The sequence below is a fragment of the Penicillium waksmanii genome (genome assembly GCF_028829765.1).
Source record: "Penicillium waksmanii strain IBT 27052 chromosome Unknown utg000005l:1.0-5232799.0:1.0-5237142.0, whole genome shotgun sequence".
Taxonomy (NCBI): Eukaryota; Fungi; Ascomycota; class Eurotiomycetes; order Eurotiales; family Aspergillaceae; genus Penicillium; species Penicillium waksmanii.
The window spans coordinates 4,794,848-4,819,008 of NW_026643252.1; the positions used below are offsets into that span (position 1 = coordinate 4,794,848).

Sequence of the window (24,161 nt, forward strand, 5' to 3'; positions counted from 1 at the left end):
CTGGGCATAATAGACACCTGGTCATCTCATGGCGGAACACAGCTCTGGAGGAAGATAGAACTTGAAAGGCTTCTCTGGCAACGATAGTATAGAAAGCGACTCGGAGGTTCCCAGTGGATAGTTACTAGGTACGATTAGTAAGCAGGTATTACTAGGATGGATCTCGTGAATAAATATATTTGAGATGAAGTCGGCCTTCCGAGGTTGGTAAAGGCCAAGTAGTAGCTGGTGAAACAGTACTACACTGCTGACAGTGGAAGCGACGCGTCAAAACGCGCAAAACTTGAACCCAGCGTACGGGAAAACTCTAAGCATTCAGACGAAAAAGGAGGATCAATAACCGGGAAGGAATGACATGGATGAGTAGTGATGTTCAAGCGTGATGTCGCAGGCACTCCGAACCTGAGGTATTCAGGCATCAAGGCCGCTGTGCTATCCATCAAGCTTCTTTCTAGAGTCTTCTCGCTCCTTACAAGTCACCATATTTTCATCCATTTCATCCATCCATCATCTACTAGGCAAATCATCCTCCAAGTTCAAGGTCCTCTCATTTGCATCTCTACTTTCGACATCACTAAATCCTCCTTGACGGATTGTTCCCACGTGTATGCGACTCGCAAGATCGTTAATTCATCGTGCCACTTGCCCACAATTTGCATGCTAGCTGGCAACTTAATATTCGGATCCTCCTGGGCGGGAACAAATCCAATCGGTACTGCAAGTGCTGGATGTCCCGTAGCATTGAAGGCACATGTGTTGTCTATTAATCCCTGTGCTGCTTCAAGTTGAGCAATTGGTGTTGCATCTGGACTAGGAAGTCGACTTGCGCATGATAGGGTGGTGGGCATCACTATCACATCAACAGAAGAGAATGCCTCGTCATATTTGTCCTTCAGCTTGCGCAATATGTTGACAGTCTTTGGATAAACGGTTGTGTGATGTTTCCAGGCAAACTCGCCACTGAGAAGACCTTCTTTACACATCACACTCATCTGAATGAAGGTTAATGGTGACCGACTAAACAGATTCGGCATTTTTCTGCAGATGCAGAACTTACTTTGCTCACGGCTTCAGGTGTATAAGGGAGGCGTTTCTTTTCAAAGAGGTCCGTCAACATCACCTGTCGTCGACCCGTTGCCTGGCCCAACATTCCCATATGATTTCCCATCTTGCTGAGTATACTGTACAATTTTTGCCCATGCGAGTGCAGAGGGATGCTAATATCCTGTACCTTAGCTCCTAATTTCTCAAATATATCAACAGCATCTCTGAATTTCGACAAAACATCCGAGTTTATCTTGTTCGGCATGCCTTCTTTCAAAACTCCAATTCGCAGGCCTTGAAGACCAAAATCACCCTGTTTCAGCAAATCCGAATAATGAGGAACGTCTCCTGGAGGCGGGATTCCAGACCCCGACCGATCATCCAAACCATCTGCCCCAGCAATAGCTTCCAGCAAGAGCGCAGTGTCAAGAACTGTATTTGCGATCGGCCCAACATAATCCAAGCTAGCATCATTGCTCGCGATACCAGTATACGGCACTAGCCCTGTTGTCGGTTTGAATCCATACAGGCCTGTCAACGCGGCGGGAATTCGTATACTACCGCCTTGATCGCATCCAATGCCCAAGTCTGCTGCACCACTTGCCACAATGGCTGCCGTGCCCGAACTGCTGCCACCAACTGAATATCCCCGCGCGTAGGGGTTGTGCACTGGGCCTGTCGCAGCGGTCGCGCTGACTGCCCCACGCGACAAATTCTCACACACGGCTTTGCCAGTAATTACCCCGCCAGCATCGATGATGCGCGATACGACGGTCGCGTCGGTATGTGGGACCCAGTCGCGAAATGTGTCTGTGCCGAGTAAACATGGCACGCCCGCGACGCAGATATTGTCTTTCAGACAGACCGTTTTTCCATTTAAAATTTTATGATTTGGGGAATCGGATGAAAGCTCGAATCGCCAGGCCCATGCTCCCAGAGGGTTGTCTTCTTGTTTTGGATAGTGGATATTCCGTCGGGGATTCTTGGTCGTGTCAGGTTCAGGCTGGTAGTCTGATTTATTAGTTAATTGTCAGTCAAAGATGTAGACACATGCGAGAATATGAGGGAGATATCGGCCTTGCCTTCCATCGCTTCGATAGATTCTATTGCCTTCTCTGTGCGTAACAGAAAAGCCTCATAGTCTGCTATCTCATCATCAGGAATATCCATGGACAGCTTTTGTGCTAGCGAGAGCATTTCTGCCTGGGTCGCCATGGTTGGAGCTGAATGGTGGCCGCTTGGGATATTTCAAATTATCTCAGGACTGTTCTTGCTCGACTTTCGTGCCCCGTTGCTTCAAGTTCTTTCATACAGGGCCCTCGGGGGAGATTCGGCACCGGCCGATAGTAATTAAGTAGGAACCTTGGAATTGGTTTTGGTTATATACCCCCGCACCAATCTCCGGATTCGCCGTGGCGAACGATGCTCCGAGTCGGCTCAAATGCTGACTCGCCGATGACCCCAAGTCCAACTTTGGGGTAAAGCGGGGCCTTGAGCCCTGGGGGAGGGGGGGGATCAAATTACCAAGCTTACTCGTGTAGATTAGCGATGTAAAAAAAATAAGTGACAGAAGCCTGTTTAGGTCATGGAAAGGATGCCACTATCGAATCGAACGTAAAGAGAAGGCGAAAACCATCGAAGCAAGAACTGAAGCTATCTAACAATGGACTAGCACAAACGACAAAAGAAAAGATGTGAGATAATTCAGCGGCATGCAGAAAAATCCATAAATTTGGAGCAATACAAAGCTACTGATGCAAACTACATCCCTAAAAGCACCACGATCAGAGAGAACGGCTATAGATCTCATCCCCTCGTCCGCACATAGACCCAAGTATAATAGCCCAAAGTCCCAACCACCCCCATGAGCGACATGAATGTGAGCGATACTCCAGTAATAATACCCTGCTCAAAGTAACCAATCTTGAAACCGGCTCTTTGCTTCGTCGAAGGAAGTGGGGAAATAGCTTCGCGCCAAAGGGCATCTGATTTGAGCGTGGCATTGTTTTCCAGAATCGTTCTAGTGGTGTATGCGCTGGCTGGAGCGTTTATTAGTTGCGGGCGTGGCTTTTGGAAGGAGTTCGGTGAATAGCGTGTTTGGGGGCTGTAGGGTGTGCCCCGAGGGAGAGTAGGGCCGACTTCAATTTTGTTAGTATGATATGTCTTCTAAAATTTGGAGGGAGAGTGGTGGAGGGGCTATCAAACGCACTTAGCATGTGGCTGGGAACGTGATTGACCCAAGAGATATCAGCATCGATAAATTGTGTCAGATACTTTGCTGAAGCTGGGGCTGCGAAGGCATAGGTTGCTGCGAGCGTTTCTGATCTGTTTTGTGTTAGTGTACTTTCGATTTTCTTTCTCTCAAGGAAACATACGCATTAATGTCGATGGCATCATCGAGACTGGTGACAGTATGCACTAGTAGAACTTTCTCATCGACCTTCTTCTTGAGCAAGGGTGATTTCCTGGTTGGTCAGCATTTTTGATCTTTCTATCTCAGTGGCACATTCATCTCTTACCGATCTTGAACCTCGACCACGCCCCAATTACTACCAGACACAAGAATCCGTGCACTGCGCTCTTTGTGAATGGAGTCTAGGAGCCCCGATCGTCGAGATGATGATTGCTGCTGTCTAGCCTCGCCATTTTCACCTGCAAGGTAGCGGGAGGCATGTTGGATGACAGCCTCGACGAATGGCTTCATGGCAAACTCGTTCACGAGAACCACATCCGGAGCGTACGCCGAACGTCCACCGAATGCAAACCGCGCAGCCACCAATGCTTCAGCAGCTTCATTGATTTTGGCAGTGCGGTCAACAACAGCTACCGTTCTGGATGATGCGGGCGAAATCATCCCATTTGGGGCATCGGATGGGATCTGTGAAACAAGCAAGGCTTTATTCATGAACGACGAGTCCGGTCTCTGCGAGACAATTGTGAATGTGTCGTGGTCCAGAGCATCTGAAAGGAGCTTTCGCAAAAGGCCAGGAAGGGTCATTGTAGTTTGCGGTAACTTTCAAAGTCAGTATTCAGCCCATTGAGATAGCATTGATGTCGATCCAGTCAACTCACTTCCAAAACGATACAATTTCCGGCCACCAGCGCGGCTGTCAGAGCAGAAATCACCGAATAAAAAAGCGTATGCGTCGTCGGGGTGATATACACAATACCCACTCCGCGGGAAGCATCAGCGCTATCCTTTCCATTCTTGATGCGATATTCAGCTTCAAGATCCTTGCTCAGACTGAGCGAGACATAATGCGCCCGCAGCTCTTGCAAGGCCAGTACGACCTCTGCGCGCACCTCCTGGCGCGTATGATACGAGTCTAAGCAGATAGCATCTTGGATCTCCGCGATATTTTCAACCAATGTAGATTGTAGACGATGGAACTGTGATTGACGATACCGCGTGTTTTCTGCGCGGCCGTCGATGTTGGCGGCGACGATGCGCGGAAGGTCCATGGTGAGGATAATGATGGAATAAGCTGGAAATGCAAAGTAGAACAAAATTAAAAAAATTGAATGGAAAAAAAAGGGAATTCAATAAAAAGAGAAACTGAAGCTAAAGAAGAGGATCCAATTTACCCCAGTACTTTAGCTCCGCCCGCAGCCATCGCCTCGGAGCTCTCATCCAACTTCCATTCGGGATGTGGGGGAGAAAGGGGGGCGCGTGGGGGATTACGCTACAATCAGCTTTAGATAATCTGTCAGCGGAGATAATAGTTGCCCCGTGGCGCGACGGATAATAATTTTAGACCAGGTCTTCTCTAGGGGACCCCTACTTTCGCAAGTTCATCCGTTCTCAAAATATCTTATGGTTTGAGCCTACTCATCATGTCGACAACCACCACCACAACCACTGCAAACACGCTCACCGTCTTGGCCGATTATGAAGTGCATCATAGCGGATCTCAACAGCCTGCTCAGCAATCTGAGCCGGTAACTTCCTCTCAACCGGCCGACTGGCCAACAGATCACCGTCGCGTGCCAGCATATCGTCCTGTGCAACAGAATCTGAGCTATGCCGAACGTCCAGCGGGGAATGGCCACCCTGCGGAGTATGCTTTCATTCAAATCATGCTTCACGGTGTCTGGTTGAATGCGGTAGGTAGTGTTCTTTTCCAAAGTCAAACGTTTACATTCTGATCGAGATAGTCCGTCGCGCGACTCTGGCGCTTTACTGGGGGAAGAATCAACGATAAAATATTCCATTACGATGTGGGCGGGGAGTGGTAGACAGCCAGCAAGCGGGGTGCTACGTGTAGTATGAAGTTCAACTTATATTATTTGTCTTAAGTTCTCGGGTTACATGCGAAGTCATTTGTTTCTTTCAAGCTTTCTTATTTCTTATCTTTTTATTCTATTTTCCAGGTTGCTCACAGCCTGTTGAACAATATCGTTTCAAATCCAGTTCATCTATGCTATGAGAAACAAGACAAACGTACTACCTAGATAATATTCAATCCCTCTATGTGAGAAGAAGCAATGCCCTTGGGATGATCCAGATATCGTTCCTCAACAACAAAGTCCAAACTCGAATCAAGTACTAGCCCTAACACCAATACCATCAACAACCTCCCCAAGATCCAACCCCCCCAATCTTCATCGGCTGCGCCGGCGAAAGAACATACAACATCCTCCCCCACTGAGGAATCCTCTCCCCATCCACAACAACATCTGGGGTAACATTTCTCCACGCATGATTAGTGCCCCTCTGCACAGCAACATCACCACGCTTAAGCAGTCTCGTCTCGCCAGAGTCCAGCACAAGCTCGACCTCTCCCTCCAACACAACGCCATAGTCCAACGAGACGGTCCGGTGCATCGGACTCAACGCTCCAGGGGGCATGTCCACGATTCGACACACGTTGCCGGTGGAAATTGTTATTCCGGGCGGAGTTGTCAGGTAGGCGTTGTACTCTTCAACGTCGGTGTTGTTGTCTAGTTGGGCGGGGAAGTGAGAAGATGTGTAGGCTAGACTGAAGTCTGCGCCGTCGGCGATTGATTGCACTGGCATTTCTTCTGAGAGATCGGTTGAGAAGATTGCTTTGCCGGACTCATCGTGGGTTGTGATGAAGCGGTTTAGTGGGCGGACGTTTTTGGGGGTGCGAGTTGTCATGGTGTCGGTGGTTTCAAGTTGTGGCTCAGGTGCTTTGGGGTAAGCGGGGGTCACTGGCAGGTTTGATGATATGAAGAGTGGTGATTTGAACTTCAATGCCCAGGTGATGAGTGGGTTTACATCTCTACTCGCCGTACATCTATATCCTTGACCCCTCATTTCGGGACCACTTTCGACCACATCGGGTACCATGGAGTTATGGGTGTCGGAGATAGGAAGCCCGGATCTTCAAGTCTCGGATTTATCATGCAGGGTCGTATAATTATGGAGTACCGCAGGGAGCTTTGTGGGGTCGAGCCGAGTGGACAAGGGTGGCTTTTACGCGTTCAAGTTTGCTTTCTACTTGGCAGGGGTCGGGGTAGTCTTCGTATTGCGCAGTACAACTTGCCAAAGTCAAGCTCAAGTTCAATTTTTTATAGAAAATACTAATAAATTTCAAACTCGGCTCAACCTTGGAAGCAATAGAATACGATAGAATAAAATAATCTTGAACAAAAACTACCAAAATCCATTGAATCTATGAACTCGTTTCTATTACCAACATCTCCTCTTGGGCACCTCTTCCCCACTCACGGAATAATAGGAAGAGTAACATAATTCTCCCCAATCCCAAAATGAATATGGTTCTGACCATCGAATCGTTCAACCGACCGATCAACCGACGAATTATGCAAAAAGATCCCAGACCCCTGCGTATCGCCACTAGAAACCTCAAGAACAATACTTCCCCCCTTCTCAACAACAACATTTGTAGGCCAAACCTCCACATCAACCGGGTAAACCTCACCAGGAAGAACAGGCAACACATCACTAGAACAGTAATCGCGGTGTGGCAAATATTCCCGATGCCGCACATGCTTCTCATTCACCTTCCTCATGCTCACGCGTAACCAACCCTTGCAAAGAGGTACGGGGTCACCGGCTGTACCGGTGTAGAAGACCTCCTTTCCAGCAGGTGAAATGTGGCGCAACGTCACGAAGAGGTCAAGATCTTGCGGTGTAGTGGAGCCGGCGTTAGCGCTCATTGAGACGTTAAGGTGTGTGACGATGTGGCCTGTGATTTCAGTTTCTTTCTCGAATGGCGCGGTTTTGAATTGGACGACGGAGGGATTCTCGATCGTGCCCAGAGCCGCGTATGAGATTTTGCTGCTCTTTTTCTCGATCGGTGCGTGGCTCAGCAGCTCGCGGGATGAAGTTAGATGGAATTTCGTATACTGGGTTCTTGCGATAGGCCACTCGTGCTCAATGCGTCGGGGGAATGTCTTCTCTGCTTCCGCGTTGTTGAATCCCACATCGCCTTTGCGGAGGAGGATGTCGACTTTGGGAGCTTTGCCGGTCGACCAGCCGGCGCGGTCGTCATCTTTCAAGAATGCGTCAAGGAAACTGCGTTGAACCTCGACTTCTTCCGAATAGTAGAAGGGGAGATCGTGGCGGCCGGCGATGAAGCGGAGGTATTTTAGTTCCGAGCCTGCTTGTGTCCATCCTTCGATGTTGCCGCGGAGGTGGAGGAGGATTCCGCCCCAGTTTGCGACTGAGAGGAGAGGGACTTGGATGTCTGACATGCTATACTCCTTAGAGGCATAGTACAGGTCGTCGCGGAATTTATTCTCTGCGTTATCGATCGTCTGATCTTGGCGATTTTCAATGAGTTCTTCTTCAGACAGATCGCCCTCGATTGTATCGGGGCCCCAGTTTCGCGCTGCTCGGCCGGGGAGTCCGTACTGGTTACTCACGACCTGGCGATCCCACCAGAACTTGATGAACGAGTTGGCCAGGATTCCACCGTGTCGGCATCGATCGCGGTAATAGTCTGACATGCCTTCCCAGGGAATGATACAAGAGAGTCCCTTCGGTTGCCGCGCTGCAACCCGCCATTGACTACCGGCGTAATAACTGATTCCCAGTAGACCGACCTTTCCAGAAGACCAAGGTTGCTCGGCAGCCCATTCTACCACGTCAAAGAAGGCTTCGCTCGTGCCCCGGGACATGGTGTCGAGCTTGCCGACCGACTGTCCGGTACCACGCTCATCGGCACGCACGACTGCATAGCCCTGGCTGGTCCAATACTTTGGGTCGGGGGTTTCCCAGGACGAATGCTCGGAGCGTTGCTCGGGGTTGACCTCGCTGTAGCTCTGGGGATGGAAGTCCTTGTAAGGAATATCCTTTCCATAGGGTCCATATGTTACCAGGACGGGGACCTTTTCTGAGCCCTTGGGGCGATAGACATTGACGCGGACGACGCCTGATTCGTCTTTCAGGGAAATGGAAACATTCTGCTCGTAGATGTAGGGGAAGGACGATTCGTCGCGGGTGGTGATATCTTTGATTTCGTTCGGCATGTTGATGTACCTGTTGAACTTGAAAGATTGAGCAAATATGAGAACAGGAAATTTGATTGAGAAAAGAATCCTGTCTCATATACCAAAAAAAAGATGAACTTATGGACCTACGTACCTGCTCGTCCCCGCTCGGGGAGGTATACGACTCCCCGCGCATGTGGAGCCGAAATGGCATCCGAAGCATCACCGGACATTGTAGCGACCGCGAACCCGAAGGATAGAGAGGGGGGAGAGGGGCACGCGGAACGACGGAGGAATGAAAGAGAGCAAGGGTTAAATCTTCAAGCATAAATAAATATTTTTCTCCTCCAGTGTGGGCAACCGTCAAATTCCTCCCATCTAGTACCAGCAGATCGAAATGACCGAACGAATCGAAAACTCTGGACTTCGCGTGCTAATTGTCGGTGCTGGCATCGGCGGGTTGACAGCTGCAGTTGCGCTGCGACAGCAAGGACATCATGTTGAGGTCTGTTGTTTTGAGTTTCTTACAGATAGTTGCCAGTGGTGCAGGTGCAATGAGTATATCTAGCTACGCGATACTGACTGCATATCTCAGATCTTCGAGCGTTCCCGCTTCGCCAATGAAATTGGTGCTGCGATTCACCTTTGTCCAAATGCCAATGGTGTTCTTCTTCGACTGGGCATCGATGCGTTGAAATTCGGCGGAGTAGAGACCGAGAAGGTAAGCCAAGTCATCCTTGCTGGAAGAAGGGACCCCACGTTGACCATATAGCTTCGTGAATATACTCCAGCTGGCGAGCCAGTCCACATCACGAATGTGAAGCAGCAGGCGGGTTTCTGGAGACACGTAAGTCAATTCCTTATTCCTTCACTTCAGAGCTAAATTGACAAGATGCAGAGCTGGCTTCTAGTTCATCGCGCACAATTCCACGAAGGCCTTAAAGCAGCAGCCCAGGCCCCGGGCCCCGGCATTCCAGCCATCCTACACACTGCAAGCAAAGTCGTTGATGTTGACCCACACAAAGCAACTGTCACCCTTGAAAATGGCGAGGTGCACACGGGAGACGTGGTTGTCGGAGCAGATGGTGTACACTCACTCACACGAACCAAGCTGACCCAGGCAAAGGGCATCAAGCCGTCTAGCTCGGGCAAGAATGCGTTCCGGTTCTTGATGACTCGTCAGCAGGCGCTCGATGACCCCGAGACAAACAGCATCGCACGAGACATGGGCGCAGTTGACATGTGGGATGGAGCAGATCGACGGGTTGTCATCTATCCATGTGCGAACAACGAGCTGCTCAACTTTGTCTGTATTCACCCAGACTCTTTGACGGCGATCGAGGCCGACGGCGATGAGTATAATCAGCAGATTAGCAAGAATGCTCTTCTGGAGGTGTATAAGGATTTCAGCCCACAGGTTCTCCGGTTGTTGGAGAAGGCGGATCCGGCGACGCTGAAGTTGTGGCCACTGCTGGATATGCCCACTCTACCTGAGTGGGTGGAGGATCGATTGGTCGGGATTGGCGATGCGGTTCACCCTTTCTTGCCATACCGAGCATCAGGTGGCGCGATGGCCATTGAAGATGCGGCCTCACTCAGTGTGATGTTGCCTCGCGGTATCGCGGCTGCCGATGTGCCCGATAGACTGAAGGTCTATCAAAAAGCTCGCCACGAACGTGTAACCACCATCCAAGAAATGACGCGCCAGTCGGTCAATTTGCTACCGCTAGATAAAAGTAAGTATTTCATCGTTTTCCATCTAAATGATCTTTGCTGACTCAATAGCCATCATGATGGTCGGCTACATCAACGGGCATGACGAATTCGACCATTCCGCTCAGGTCTTGCGCAAGTATCTCTGGGCTAAAAACCCACACATGTATTGGCGCCAGCCAATCGTCTTTGGCCCCATGCCTGGCCCCCGACAGGACTGGTATGGCAATGACCGCGCGGCGAAATCCTTGGAGGCAACCTTCCAAACGGCCTCGATCAAATTCAAGACCAGTCGCACGCTTCTACAGAATCTCTTCCCGAATGACCGGTACAGCTTCATCTCGCCTAGCACAGTTGCACGGGCCAGTTTCTCACAGACTACACTGAACGGCATGGACTGGCTGGGCGGTGGTGGATACCGACACATTGGACTGTATATCCATGGTGTGCAATACAAGAAGGAGAATGGCGAGGTACTCAAGGGGACATATATGCCTATTCTATTTGAGAGCCTTGCAGATCCCATCGTGTCGGGTCGTGAGGAGCTCGGCATGCCGAAGCTATACACAGCGATTGATATTCATGAGCGGCATAGCTCTTATCGTCTGCAAACCAGCTGGCAGGGTGCTGTGTGGGGCCACTTCGAGCTTGAGGATCTACAAGACCAGGATACGGGCGCGGACAAAGGTACGATTGGAGGGGAAGACGATGACGGAATCTTGGTATATCGGTATATGCCCAAGGTTGGCCGAGACACAAAGGGTGAGGCGGCAGAGGAATACCCGGTCTTTGTTCCGCATGCGCAGGAGTCCAAGGTCGTGCCATCCAAGGTCACGCGGGTGCGCCGGAGCAAGAGCGCCAAGGTGAACATCGATGGGCTAAATTGGGATGCACTGCCCACGCTGCACCATGTTGTGTCTCGACTTGCGGAGATCCCTATCGATGAGGTGATCGAAGCGAAGATCACCGAGGGGTTGGGGGTGCCGGATGTGTCGAGCGCACAGCGCATTGAGTAGTTCTGTTGTAGGCATTGCATAATTCACTATGATCGAAGATGTATTTCATTTACTCCGATGGGGCCATGCCTTCGCGTTAGTTTTAGTGTGCTAAATTCAATAAGACCATCGACCCCTTCGTGATGGTGTGTCAAAATGCTTGGTACTCGTCCTTTTGTAAGCTATAACTCTTGGCATGGCCGTTTCTTCCGACGCGCCTCCTCAATAGGGTCAACTAGTGCTCTGCGGAAACGAGGGCATGGCTACATTGGGTGAACTGCAGCAAAACCATGTTGGCATTTCAGCAGGTGGATGCTTTCGGTGTCTGCGCCAGCAAAGTAGTTGAATAAGCGGAGCGCTTGAGTACGACCTGGGCGTGGACATGAACGTGTGCATGAGGCAGCAGGGATGAAGTGTACGGACTCGACTCTTGCATGTGAATAATATTCTCCTGTGCCGCACGAGTCTCCAGTAATAGCCTCCGTCCGAATGTATGAACAAATTTGTTTGCCCAGGAGAACTTAGCCGCATCCCCCGCATGTACTCGGCGATGGGCCGATGATCGAGGGGTATCTCAGCCACGCAGCCACGCCGCCACGCAGTCATCCCGCCACGAGGGGCCGTTGTGAGGCTGTCGACGCATCTCGTCGATCCGTGCGGGAAAGCCGTAGATGACCCGATCCACACGGTCAGCACTGAGCGATGAATGGGCCATTCAAGAGGGGGCAGTGGTGTGTAGAGCCAGTGCGGGGTGTTGTTGCCAGCTATCAGTGGTCACCCCTTCCGACAGTCCTCGTTGATCATCTGTGCTGCGGAGCTGTTGCGCGCGGAAGCGAGTACGGAGTACATATCAAGTGGGTATCAAGTGGACTATTTAGTATTTAAGGAACCGGTTGAAGTGAGTACGCGTACTCGTAATTGGGGCCAGCCAGGCATAGGCAGCAAGTCAGACAATCCTGAGTTCTATTCACAGTGGGGAATTGGTTTCTCCTGTGGCGTATGAAAGCTGCTCATTGTGTGTGTGTGTGTGTGTGTGTGTGTGTGTGTGTCTTCGTACAAATGACAGAGGGGGGTCATCTTGTTGGTTGCGCTAGTGTGATAAGCCGGCGAACCTTGGTGAAACCGGAGGATCCGCGGCTGCCTTGGGAGCTGCAGGTGAGTCTAGAACTGGTAATGTCGGGATAGTAGTGTAGGTTAATGGCCGGTGCTAGTGTAGGGGAGAAATGAGGTGGGTAGGAGAGAGGGAGAGGGAGAGGAAAGGAAGGACAGAAGAGAAGAGAAGAAGAAGAAAAAAGAAGAAGTCATATGTTGTTGTGTTGTTGTGTTGTTGACGGAAGTCACGAAGTGGAGGAAGCAGTAAGGAAGGTGCGGGTGGCAGTTTGGGGTTGGGGTTGTCCGCACCTTCCTTGCTTGGTCTTCCTTCTTCCATCACCTTCACTTTGTTACTCTTATTAAGCACAAGCACATCTTCCTCTCTTCCACTTCCTCTTTCTCCCTACACTTACCCTCTCTGATATATCTCCCCCCCTTCCCCCCTCCCCCCCCTCCTTCCTCCCCTCGGTTGATCTCTTCCCCTCCATTCCACCACTCCTCCCCGCACCGAGAGGGTTATCAACAGTGCACACCATGTACGTCCCCGAGCCTCATGAGCTATCAGCTATCAGCTACCTGCTACCAGCTAGCTCCCACTCCATCCACAGATCACTAACTCTACTCAGGCGGATCACCGTAAGCGTCATCCGCCCTGAGCAGGCCGACTCCGACATCATCACCCTTGAAGTCGGAGGTGACATGTCCATCGAGCTGCTCAAAGCTATCGTCGAAAGCGAAACCGCCGTTCCCCCCGAAGCTCAACAACTCGTCTATAACAACCAGCTCCTGCAAAGCCCCTCGCAAACCCTCGACTCCATCGGCATCGGCGAGGGCGATATGCTCGGCGTCCACGTCACCCTCCGCGGCGCAGGTCCCAGTGCGGGTCGCCCTCCTCAGCCTCCCACAGCTCCCTCCGCTGGTCCCAGTTCCTCCATGGCCCCGCGCCAGGCACCACCGCGACCCGGCATGCCTGACCCGGAGACCATCCGCCTTCATATCCTCGGTGACCCGCGTGTGCGCGAGGCGGTCCGAAGACAGAACCCGGACCTCGCTGCTGCGGCAGATAACGCGGCGCGTTTCCGGGAAGTCCTTCTCTCACAGCAGCAAAATGAGGCTCGACAGGAGGCGGAGAAAGAGGCGAGGATTGCAATGTTGAACTCAGATCCGTTCAATCCGGAGAACCAGCGAGAGATAGAGGAAATTATCCGCCAGAACGCTGTGACGGAGAACTTGCATAATGCCATGGAGCACCACCCAGAATGTATGTCATCCAGTCTCTATCCACCCCTCAAACTCCCCTATCCCACCCTTATTGCGTTATCTACCTCTGCCCTACGAACCACGGGATATCCCGGGATCGACAAGATCCAAGATTATGCCATGCTATGTTATGCCACGCGATGCAAGAGCTAACAAAACAACTGCAGCATTCGGCCGTGTGACAATGCTCTACATCCCCGTCGAAGTCAACGGCCACCGTCTCAACGCATTCGTCGACTCCGGCGCCCAGGTCACAATCATGTCTCCCGAATGCGCAGTCGCTTGCAACATCATGCGCCTCGTCGACCGCCGCTACGGCGGTATCGCCAAGGGCGTAGGAACCGCCCCGATCCTGGGCCGAGTACACTCGGCTCAGATCAGGATCGGCGAGATGTTCCTGCCATGCTCCTTCACCGTCATGGAGGGTAAGCAGATCGATTTGCTACTCGGACTGGACATGTTGCGCCGCCACCAAGCCTGTATCGATCTCCAGCGTGGCGCCCTTATCATCCAAGACCAGGCTGTCCCGTTCCTCGGCGAGGGCGATATCCCCAAGCACCTCACGGAGGAATTCGAAGACGAACCGACGGTCAAGGGTTCCGATGGTGCAGAAGTCGGCGCTCGCACGGGTGCAGTGACGCATCAGGCGGGTCGTGAGGGTGGAGGCGCATCTGCGTCTACGTCTACGCCTGCACCTGCACCTGCAGCTGCGTCATCATCTGCTCCCGCGCCACGGATCAATATCCGGCCTGCGGCATCACGCTGGCCGGCAGACTCGATTGCGAAGATTACCGAGTTGGGGTTCACGCGGGAGGAGGCTATGCGTGCGCTGGATGCCGCAAATGGGGACCTAGATGGTGCCATTGGATTTCTAATCTGATGTGATGCATCGCAACGCAGCGCAGCGTTGCGTCTCGGATCGGATCTAATTCTTATCTCTAGACCTGTTCCCACGGTATGATATATTACCCCTGAGGTATAGATCAGGCTTGACTGAACCTGCACTGGAGAGGGCTAGGCAGACTGGGCTGAGCTGAGCTGGGCTCGGCTCGGCTCGGCTGGACTAGGCATTGCTTTCATTGGCGTTGGTGGATGAATTGTGATTTAGCGGGATTTCATTGACCATTGCACGCAACGTGTACGATAGGTGTGTGTCTAGGATATCTTAAACGATTCACATTTTGCTTCTATGCCGTGGTCAAGTGGGCGTGGGCGTGGCGTGGGCTTTTCTGCCTGTGGCTTTTTGTAATTGTAGTTGTAGAGGTACAGGTACATAGTGATACATTATTAGATTAGATGAGATATCAATTATGAGATATCCCATCATTCCCGCTTAATCTGGGTCTGGGCCTTGGAATTAGGCATGAGTTGAGCCCGTAACCGAAGAATCGAATCAATGGCCATATACGCGCCTATTTGACCCGGGGCCGATTAGCAATGATCCAATCCAATCCACTCCACTCGCGAGACGGTACAATGTGCTACTGTATGGTTTGAACTTGAACATACCCAATGCCACATAAGGCCCATAAAGCGCGGTAATATTTTGTTTCTCGGCCGTGCTCCTATCCTCCCACGCCCAGACTTCAACGAGACAAGTGAGTGACGTAATAAAGGCCTGAACGCCGAAGATGAGGAGGTGGACTGGGATGAGGGGGTGTTCTACATATATATCCAGCATGATTAGCGCACTTTTCTCAATGCTTGGGAAGCCTCGCTCGGCTCAGCTGCACTCACCCTTCAACAACCCCCACACAGCCCACAAACTAGCCGGCACATGGTACAGCACTTCCATCCAGATAAATGCGCTGAACCATGCTGGCGTGGGGGGTTCGAAGAATTTGTCGCGGTAGGTGTTGACGTAGAATGTGCGTAGGGTTGTTGAGAGGGAGGTTACGGCCCAGGAGGGTTGGAGTGGGGCGGTGTCGATTAGGTAGATTACTGGGATGTGGGTTGTGAAAAATATTAGGTATGCGATATCTCTTTTGCGGAGCATGGTGGTGGTGTGGTGGGGTGGAGGAACAGTGTAGGAATGGTGTTGGTGTTGGAGTTGGAGTGAGAAGGGAGCTTTTGAGAATGTTAGTGGGGAGCGGTCAGGTGAGCGGGGCGGCGATCGGTGGTATGTTTGCTTTTTCGAATCGATAGCTTATTTTAGTGGATCGATAGTACCTGGGCAGAGTACGAGTAGGAGCAGGAGTACAAGTACAGAGTACTCCGTATACTCATAGACATAGCATACTCGTACGATGTATCTGCATACTAGTATCCTCATACTATTATACTCGTAGTGAGTATGTACTCGGGATACCCAAAATGGGGAACCAGCGGAGAACGGGCCGGACCTTGGCCAGAACCACGGTTGGTCTCTACAACTACACACACATTGGGTATACTTCAACTTGTAACCTCCTCCTAGGGTACCCGGTATGGATATCATTGAGTACCTTGTGGATCACCAGGATACACATAGAGTAGTATTCCGTATACATACCTCGCATACTAATGCCCCAATTACATCATACGATGCACTCCTATCGGCTCCTCTGCAACCGACCTCGTACAACGCAGCATAGAGGATCAGGGCAGACCGCATCTTTGACGTCGCTCCAATGATGATCTCTCCGCAATCTGGCATTGGCAGAGCTCTGGAGTTGGCACTTTAGGAACAAACTTCCCGGGTCCATCCCGACTTCCTCCCGACTCCATCGTATCCACTTCAGGAGAGACCGTTTTCTTACCTTTCCACCTCGCTCTCTCTTCCTTTGTCTTCTTTTCTTGGCTCAGCGTACCAGCACAAGGGTTAGTCTAGGAACTAGGAACTCGGTCCGATTCGTTGGCCCACTCTTAGATCACGGCAGATAATGCAATTGCCATCCCACCCGCCTTATGCCCGCATGTCTCTTCCCAGTTCATTCGGAATCCATGCGCGGGATTCCGCTCGCCTACAATGAAGCGGTGTGTGTCGCAACCCTTGTGGCAACCCACTATCGAGCCTATCGAGTGTATCCAAGGGGTGCCCCAGGGTGGAGGGGGGGGGGAAACACTATCACCGCCACCAATCGCCAATCACTCTTCACGCCCTTCTTCCCCCTCCCCCCTCTTACCCCTGAAATTGGGCAAATGTGCGATCCGGGATGTGGTAAATTGGGTGGAAATTAGCGCATCGGTCTGGAAGAATGGCTCATGTACTCGTTCGTACTCCGTAATCTACAAACGACTTGCCCACCGATGATGCAGCTCCTATCCACAATTCGGCTCCTTCACTCCACTCCACCAGACAACGGGACACGCCGGGATGTCAGTGGTGTTAATCGCCTTGATCTGATTTTTTAGAGCACGTTTTTTTGGGGGGCCCCGCTGACCGCTCCTCTCCGACCGAACGCCCCCTAGTGGTCCCAATGCTCCACCCCCTGTCCAGAAGGTATCTATCCTCTTCGTCGGTGACCACTCGGAGATGAAAGGGCACGAGCTAGTGTTTGAAGGATGCAACTAGAACCTTGGAGCTTCGATATCGGGCCATGTCCTTGCGCTATCTGACGCGATCTCCATAAGCTTGTCCTCTATTCTATATAAGACGAACAGGTGTCGGATCAGATAACTCCCGTCTCCATCTTTTTTTTTTGCTTTTTCTACTCCACTACAGCTATACACCACACCACAGCTTGCATGCCCTTAGCCGCAACCTTGGTTGGAACGAAATAGCAAAGATGCCCTCCTCAACAGCCCCCCTCATCCGTGCTTCCAACAAAGCAAATGCACACAAACCTGAAATCCCAATTAGTTACGACATTAACATCCCCTACGTCGACGTCGAAAAACAATCCAAAATCAAAACCCCATACCCTCAATACCTCCCCACCTGGGATCCAATCTGGTTCGACCCCCTCCCACCATTTGAATACAACGACCCAGCCCTCCGCGCAGCAAAGCACAAACCAAACCTCCTCCCATCAACCAACACAGCCATAAAATTAAACCACATCCAACCAAACATCGGCACAGTCGTCGAAGGAATCCAACTAAACACCCTATCCGACAAAGCCAAAGATGAACTCGCCCTCCTCATCTCAGAGCGCAAAGTTCTCGCATTCCCAGACCAAAACCTAATCGACGACGGTCCAGACGCTCAAGAATCCTTCATGCGCTACTTCGGTAAACCAAACTACCAGCCCGTTTCAGGCACTATTCGAAACCACCCAGCGTTTCACGTTATCCACCGCGACGGTAACCGCGAGGAAATCGCCCGCTTCCTCGAAGCTCGCACCACGACAACACTCTGGCACCAGGATGTCAGTTACGAGATCCAGCCACCGGGCTATGTCATGCTGGGCCTTCTTCAGGGACCCGATGTCGGCGGTGACACGGTCTTCAGCGCAACGGATATGGCGTATAAACGACTCAGTCCAACATTGCGGGGTTTTCTGGATACACTGAAAGCAGTGCATTCTTCGGCAAAAATGATTAATCATACGAAATTGACTGGTGGTCTTGTGCGCAAGGATGCGGTGGATAGTGTCCACCCGCTTGTTAGGGTTCACCCTGTGACTGGGGAGAAGTGTTTGTTCCTGAATCAGGAATTTATTACGAAAATCCCCGGTCTCAAGGAGCCTGAGACGAAGTGGATGTTGGATTTCCTTATGAATCATATTATTACCGGTCACGATTTTCAGGCTAGAGTGAGATGGCAGCCGAGGACTATTGTTATGTTTGATAATCGGTCGACGACTCGTGAGTTTCCCCCCCTCCCCCCGGTTGTTTGGTTCTATCTGTATACTGACTGCTACTGTGCTGCCTTTTCAGACTCCGCTATTGTGGATTACTTGGATGATGAGTACGGTGCCAAGGCGCGTCATATCTTCCGCCTTATTGCGCTGGGCGAGAAGCCGATTCCAGTTTATGACGAGTTTGACGAGTGAAAAATCTGAAAAGTGTCACGGTTTCTTCTTGGGTCTGCGTTATTTGATAGACGGTTTTTTTTCTTTGGTGTCTGGTTTAGAATGCGTGCTAGATAGTTTCGGTTATACTTAATTTTATCTCTCTCTCTCTCCGAGTCTCTCGCTCTCCATCCATCCATCCATCTCACTGGTTTTCTCGTAGTACACGAACGATACAATGACAAAAAGTACAAACAGAATATCCACATCATTTTTATCAGATGGCCCACTTTACCCACGCTGCTGCCTTTCTGAAATCCTTGGCTTGGTAGGAAGTGGATTCAATTGATAGAATTTGGTCATTGATTCGCGTCGGTTTGCTTTAACCAGAAATGATCAGCGTGAGAACTTGGACTGAACTTGCGACTTTCCAATAAGAAGGATAGGATCTAGGTTCCGTGTGGCGTACTATGTCCAGGTGCCCAAGGTAATCTGCACCTTCCAACCCGACTGCATCTACTATTTCGTACTAGTATCTCTACAAACTTGAACTACACCTGGGCACAGTACTAATACTACTAGTTAGTAGCCTACAACACCCTAAACTTGAGGAACTCAAACTGAATAGATATACACTGTCATATTACCATGTGAAAATCTTTTTAAGCTTCGTGACAAAGCCCGGGGGAAAGCAAAAGGGTGAATCGCAATGCCTATTACCATCCAACAACGCCCGGCCCGGGGCACTAGAACACAAACATGCACAACGGACCACCAACAACCAAACCATACATAAAAAAGAAAGGCACTATCGTCAAAAATCCATTTCCTACATTCCGTCTCAGCCCAGCCCAGTTCAGTTCAGTCTATCACATCACCTGTAGTGATAAGACATGACAAGATGGGACAAGACAAGCAAGACAAACCCACCGGATAGCATCGGCTTCGGCTTCGCTTCTCATCACTCAACCCAGCGTGCGATCCTTCCAATGCACATAACCCCTGCAGCACTAGCGTGGGGGCCAGGCCAAGGCGACTCGAAAGTGAAAGTCAAAGTAATCTGCAAGATTGAACCGGGCCGAGGAACCCAACTAGACCAGTCTACCTTTGGCTAGACCTAAGCCAAAAGATCCGAAATGGCCGCACGTAACTTCTCACTTAACTCCCGTACCTCGGCAGCATTATGAGGACTCTGTTGCATGAGCAATAAAGTTTCCGACACACGCTCAGCCGCAGCCTCGGATCCAAAAACCATTCCGCCCAACTGGGCGCTATCGTTAAACCACCCTTGCAACAAATACACCAAATCGGCCGCGATGTATCGGCGATTAGCGCCTTGGAAGGGCGCTTCGTCTGTGTAGTACATTGCTTCCAGTACGGCGTAAAGGGACTCGAACGCTACGCCCAGATCGAGGAATAGGTCGATTACCCAGTGCGTGGTGGGTGAGTTGGCAAATGAGTTGGTGGAGGAAGAAGTGGTGCCGCGTTGGTGTTCGAGAGAGTAGCGTTCTAGAATTGGGAGGAGTTCGCGGACTGGGAAGACGGTTTCGGACATTCGGAGGCGGGAGCCTAGACTGCGGATTTTTTCAATTATGGCTTCGTAGGGCTGCGGTGAGCCTGCTTGTTGGGTGCTGGTGTGCAGGTCTTGGATTAGGTGTTGCCAGGTGGCTTTGATGTCGGCTGCGTTGCGGTAGTCTGCTAGGTAAAAGATCTGCAAGCAGATGTCATAGTAACTAGCGGAGTCGGCGTATTGGTTGAAGAGCTAGATTAATGGGGGCGGACGGTTAGTGACTGAACTACCGAGAGAAAAACATGCACGAGCGGGTGGTCTGGACTCGTTCGAGTGGGTTTGCTGCTTACCGTACTAATATCCATCACCGGGCCGTCCACGTCCTTTAGGACTTCCGCTTTACGATCGCCCGCAATCCGAGTGTCATCCTTTAGTCTTTGCAAAAGATCGTCTTGAATATTGGCCACGTCAATCAGGTTTCCGATCTCCTGCAGCAGACGCTGTCGAGACTGACGTCCGACATCGGGGGTAAAGGTTGATGCATTAGCTCGGGCGCGGCCGAGGTACTCGATCCGCTTGCTCAATGGCAAATTGAACGCACTCTGAGCCAATTGGAATTGAACCTTGGCAGCCTCGAAGAAACGTTGTGACTGGGCGTAGTATCGCCATAATAGATCAGCATGGGCGATGTCGTCGGTAGACTTGCGCTCGAGATATGTCACCACGAACGCAGATTGGGTCTGCAGCAAGCGGTCGCTCCAGCCCTGTTCTAAATACCAGTCGTACAGGCTGGTCAGGAAGACTTCGTCTTGAGAGCCGGAAATCACGCCATAAGCCTCGTTCTTCCGCTTGGCGATCTGGGTTAGTTGGCCGTCGATGACACCGGGATCGTTGGCGGTGAGCGTGTCAACGGCTACCATCACCTTAGACACGAGGTCGTAACATTGCTTGCGGAAGTAGAAGTGCTCCCTGCGGGGGTCCTGTGGGGATGTGAGCGGGTGTACGCCGAAGGCTCTGGGGGGGCATAGGCACCTGTGCGGGACGGCCGTCCATGATCCAAGAGAGCGCGAGGTTGGCTTTATCGGAGACACCGGCGACGTTGAGACATAGTTGGATCGCACCTGTTTGCGTTAGAGTTAGTATGATCACACCAATGATGTTAGATCCTGGAATGTAAACTCACCAGCAAAGAATTCATTATTGATATAGATATCCACGGCCGAGACCAAATAGTCCATGGGAAGGTTTTCGGCCACCTCCAGGAAAAGCTTGAGACTCTCATTCAAGAGGTTTCGGCCCAAGTCCGAGTTGGCTCCAGCCTCCGATGCACGCTTGAGCAGCTCTTGCGCCTTGAAAATCACCACGTCCTCGGTGCTGCAGAAGCTGCCACAGCGACGTCGAAGCGCATCCGCAATAGTCTCAACGTTGGAGCCCTTGGCGATGTTGCGATTCACAATACCCTTGACTAGCTCCTTGGCGATCTCGTGGCCCTTGCCGGTGCTGAACAGCTCCTCGAAGGTGAGTTTCAGGAATCGATCCTTCGACTCGGCCGGAAGTGTGGCAACGATCTCGTCAACACGCTCATCAAACAGAACCTGGACAAAGGACAGGCCTTCTATAGTGTGTGAGACCAGCTGCACAAGTGAGTGAACGGCACGATGCTCGGCCTGCAGTTCAACCACCGCCGCCTTGGACTCCGCCCGAGCAAGTGCATCAGGCCCGCTAAGACCCTCAATGAAGCTGCGGTTGACCTTGAAGAATTCCTGCAGCGATGAGAGGCTTTGCTGGACAGTCTGAAGCTTGGCATTTGGCACAGAGGCGGAGACTGTGATAGCACCGTTGGGGGCTTTGCCAACCGTAGCAATCTCCTTCTTCCATATCGACCGGAGGAGACGCGAGATGTAGAGAGCAATACCCTGGTGGCGGGGCGAAGGCGTCACGTCATCGATAGTGAGAGCAGTGTTGTCGCTAATATCCTGGTTCGGTGTGGGCTTGCCACCGAATCCAACAAAGATCTTGCGGGCAAATTCCAACACGTCCGGATCGCTGATTGTCGTCAAACGCTGGTCGGATGAAATCTCCATGCCCTGTCCACAAGCAACTGCTAGAGCCGTCGCAAGAGTTTCCGCTCGACCGAATCCGAGACTGAATTGCTTCAGAACCTCGTCCAGGCCGTCATGGCTGAGGCTGCCGCTACGTGCGAGCGAGGCAAAGATATCTACCGGGCGTCGTCGGCGGATGACATAAATTCCAGTATTAGTCAAGATTGCAACCTCGGCAGCAGGATAGTCAAACTGGACGGCCATCTCGTTACCGAATCCACCAGCTGTAGCTGGAAGAGGCGCCGAGCAAAGTCCAATATCTTCGGCTCTGCCACCGAGACTCATCCAGATAGCCGACTCGGGTGCTTGAGCTGCAGTCGAGCTCTCGTGAGGCCGGGCGAGTCGGCCAGAATCGGGAGAGGAGATAAACAATGTGTCCTCCTTTTGTGTAGCATCCTTGCAGGTGAAGCAGAAGAAATAACCCGGGGGGAAATCTAGTCGCCATGCGAGTGGGTGTGAGAGATTGAATTGCTCCACGAGTAGCGGGGGTCTGAATTCGGTTGCCATTGGCATCTCTAGAAATCGTCGTTATATCCACTGGCGGAGTCTTGATATGCTGCGCCTGCATGCTGGTCGGGGCATTGGTTCCAGTCGGTTCATTCCAGGAGTACGCACTAGTAGCACTGAGGAAAATGCGGTAACCAGTAGCCGTAGTCGCAACCAAATGGTATCGAGACGCCTCCGCTGCAGGGACCGGGCTGATAGCGACGATCTTCACCTTCTGGTTCAGGGTTTCGTGGGATGCGATTGTATGTCCGATATTAGCGTAAATATCAGACGCTTTCTTAGTGATAGCCAGCTTCAAGGTACCATCGGATTTCATGTGAAGCACTCGGATTGTCGATTCCGAAGAAAGAGTGTACAGCAATTTCCGGCCTTCATCCACGACCATCTGCTCCATGTGCTCGTGAGAGACGATCTGCGCTAGGTTGGACAAGCTTGCCGAGGGGGCGAAAGCCGATAATCGGGAGAGCGTGCGGTTGACCTTGGCGCAGCGACTCTGGAACCAGCGTTCCTCTTGTTGGTAGGTGAGTTCGTACACGTGGTTGTCGGAGGTGCCTCCAAAGAAAATACGACCGTCCGAATCCGACGAAGTGATAACGTTAACATCCATGCCGCGAATGGAGACTGACATCTTCGTCTCGAAGAGGGAAACTGTGGATGCTCCGCTTGGTGTCTTCTCACAGCTCATACCCAGCAAAATCATCTCAGCGGTCGTCGATACCACCAGCAGGTGAGTAACTCCCGGTAAGAAAACTCCCGGGCGCGGTTTAACCAGCTTGACCGCATTGATGCTGTTCGGTTGTTCCTCAAAGCCCACCAGGGAAGGGTTCGGGTGTGTGAAATCCCACAGGTAGAGCGCGTGGTCGATAGCCACCCACGCGTGGTTGATCTCGGCGAACAGCCCCATGCTTGTCGAGACTTGGGCGCGATTGTATTGATCGAAGATCATATCGGGGATGTTGTATGTTTTGACTTTCTGGAAGGGGGCCCATGATTGGGTGATGGGGATATCATAATCGGACGAGAATCCCTCTGTTTCAAGTTAGCTGGGGATACATCGGAGGGCAGAGAAAAGGTCCGACTTACGCGACAGATAGCTGTCCAAGTCAGGATACCGAGCTTCTTGGGCCAATGTGTTGTTGATCGTGTGCGCCCCGCGCTCTTCAACGGTCAAGGCCCGATTGGATATCTGGGTGACCGCCGGAGCCATCCTGGGCAACGGGGTCTGAGTCTGGACCTGGGCCTGGGCATGGGCCTGAGCAGGGACCGGTCGAGATTGCGGAGCAGAAGGTACATTTTGAGTCGGAGCTGGAGTCTGAAGAAAGGCTCCAGGAAGGGGTCTCTGGGGTGTCCCCGGAGGGAGGTTCATTCGCAGGTTCGGATACGACATGATACAGCTAGAGAGCTGAGCAGGGAGGAGGGAGAGCTCCCCGCTAGTGGTAGGAAGAAAAGAGGAAGCTTCCTAAAGGAAAGAATCAAAGCTCCCTCCAGTTCGGATGGTGAGGTGGAAGGTGTGGGTGGAGGAGGATGATTGCGGCGGAGGGAATTGAGGCAGTTGCAGTTGCAGTCTTTTGCGAAAAGCGCGAATCAACAATTGGAGGTGCACGGACCACCCGAGGATCTTCCGCCTTCACAATTCAATTTATTC

General features: G+C 51.6%; 11 protein-coding genes across 11 annotated transcripts; 4 read left to right on the forward strand and 7 right to left on the reverse strand.

Moving 5' to 3' along the window:
• Positions 1–536: 536 nt before the first annotated feature.
• On the reverse strand, positions 537–2,259 carry N7481_006673 (Amidase; the record flags this gene model as incomplete). Its single annotated transcript, XM_057265892.1, has 3 exons — positions 537–992; positions 1,058–2,047; positions 2,095–2,259. The coding sequence occupies 3 exons, from the start codon at positions 2,257–2,259 to the stop codon at positions 537–539; spliced, it is 1,611 nt and encodes a 536-aa protein (XP_057123612.1).
• A 1,300-nt stretch (positions 2,260–3,559) lies between these two features.
• On the reverse strand, positions 3,560–4,042 carry N7481_006674 (uncharacterized protein; the record flags this gene model as incomplete). The annotated part of the gene is made up of 1 exon (XM_057265893.1): positions 3,560–4,042. One exon carries the CDS (start codon positions 4,040–4,042, stop codon positions 3,560–3,562), a length of 483 nt encoding a protein of 160 aa, XP_057123613.1.
• Positions 4,043–4,107: 65 nt separating this feature from the next.
• On the reverse strand, positions 4,108–4,506 carry N7481_006675 (uncharacterized protein; the record flags this gene model as incomplete). Its single annotated transcript, XM_057265894.1, has 1 exon — positions 4,108–4,506. One exon carries the CDS (start codon positions 4,504–4,506, stop codon positions 4,108–4,110), a length of 399 nt encoding a protein of 132 aa, XP_057123614.1.
• A 372-nt stretch (positions 4,507–4,878) lies between these two features.
• Positions 4,879–5,280, forward strand: N7481_006676 (uncharacterized protein; the record flags this gene model as incomplete). The annotated part of the gene is made up of 2 exons (XM_057265895.1): positions 4,879–5,148; positions 5,200–5,280. 2 exons carry the CDS (start codon positions 4,879–4,881, stop codon positions 5,278–5,280), a joined length of 351 nt encoding a protein of 116 aa, XP_057123615.1.
• A 331-nt stretch (positions 5,281–5,611) lies between these two features.
• N7481_006677 (cupin domain-containing protein) lies at positions 5,612–6,163 on the reverse strand (the record flags this gene model as incomplete). Its single annotated transcript, XM_057265896.1, has 1 exon — positions 5,612–6,163. The coding sequence occupies one exon, from the start codon at positions 6,161–6,163 to the stop codon at positions 5,612–5,614; it is 552 nt and encodes a 183-aa protein (XP_057123616.1).
• Positions 6,164–6,732: 569 nt separating this feature from the next.
• On the reverse strand, positions 6,733–8,502 carry N7481_006678 (CocE/NonD family hydrolase; the record flags this gene model as incomplete). Its single annotated transcript, XM_057265897.1, has 1 exon — positions 6,733–8,502. One exon carries the CDS (start codon positions 8,500–8,502, stop codon positions 6,733–6,735), a length of 1,770 nt encoding a protein of 589 aa, XP_057123617.1.
• Positions 8,503–8,860: 358 nt separating this feature from the next.
• Positions 8,861–11,192, forward strand: N7481_006679 (putative salicylate hydroxylase; the record flags this gene model as incomplete). Its single annotated transcript, XM_057265898.1, has 5 exons — positions 8,861–8,968; positions 9,059–9,184; positions 9,236–9,310; positions 9,362–10,199; positions 10,249–11,192. 5 exons carry the CDS (start codon positions 8,861–8,863, stop codon positions 11,190–11,192), a joined length of 2,091 nt encoding a protein of 696 aa, XP_057123618.1.
• Positions 11,193–12,797: 1,605 nt separating this feature from the next.
• ddiA (putative DNA damage-inducible v-SNARE binding protein Ddi1) lies at positions 12,798–14,403 on the forward strand (the record flags this gene model as incomplete). Its single annotated transcript, XM_057265899.1, has 2 exons — positions 12,798–13,524; positions 13,691–14,403. 2 exons carry the CDS (start codon positions 12,798–12,800, stop codon positions 14,401–14,403), a joined length of 1,440 nt encoding a protein of 479 aa, XP_057123619.1.
• A 443-nt stretch (positions 14,404–14,846) lies between these two features.
• Positions 14,847–15,519, reverse strand: N7481_006681 (EXPERA domain-containing protein; the record flags this gene model as incomplete). Its single annotated transcript, XM_057265900.1, has 3 exons — positions 14,847–14,935; positions 15,033–15,185; positions 15,261–15,519. The coding sequence occupies 3 exons, from the start codon at positions 15,517–15,519 to the stop codon at positions 14,847–14,849; spliced, it is 501 nt and encodes a 166-aa protein (XP_057123620.1).
• A 1,711-nt stretch (positions 15,520–17,230) lies between these two features.
• On the forward strand, positions 17,231–18,439 carry N7481_006682 (TauD/TfdA dioxygenase family protein; the record flags this gene model as incomplete). Its single annotated transcript, XM_057265901.1, has 1 exon — positions 17,231–18,439. One exon carries the CDS (start codon positions 17,231–17,233, stop codon positions 18,437–18,439), a length of 1,209 nt encoding a protein of 402 aa, XP_057123621.1.
• Positions 18,440–19,514: 1,075 nt separating this feature from the next.
• On the reverse strand, positions 19,515–23,903 carry N7481_006683 (putative non-repetitive nucleoporin; the record flags this gene model as incomplete). Its single annotated transcript, XM_057265902.1, has 6 exons — positions 19,515–20,159; positions 20,258–20,887; positions 20,940–21,028; positions 21,091–22,522; positions 22,548–23,545; positions 23,600–23,903. The coding sequence occupies 6 exons, from the start codon at positions 23,901–23,903 to the stop codon at positions 19,515–19,517; spliced, it is 4,098 nt and encodes a 1,365-aa protein (XP_057123622.1).
• Between the last annotated feature and the right edge of the window lie 258 nt (positions 23,904–24,161).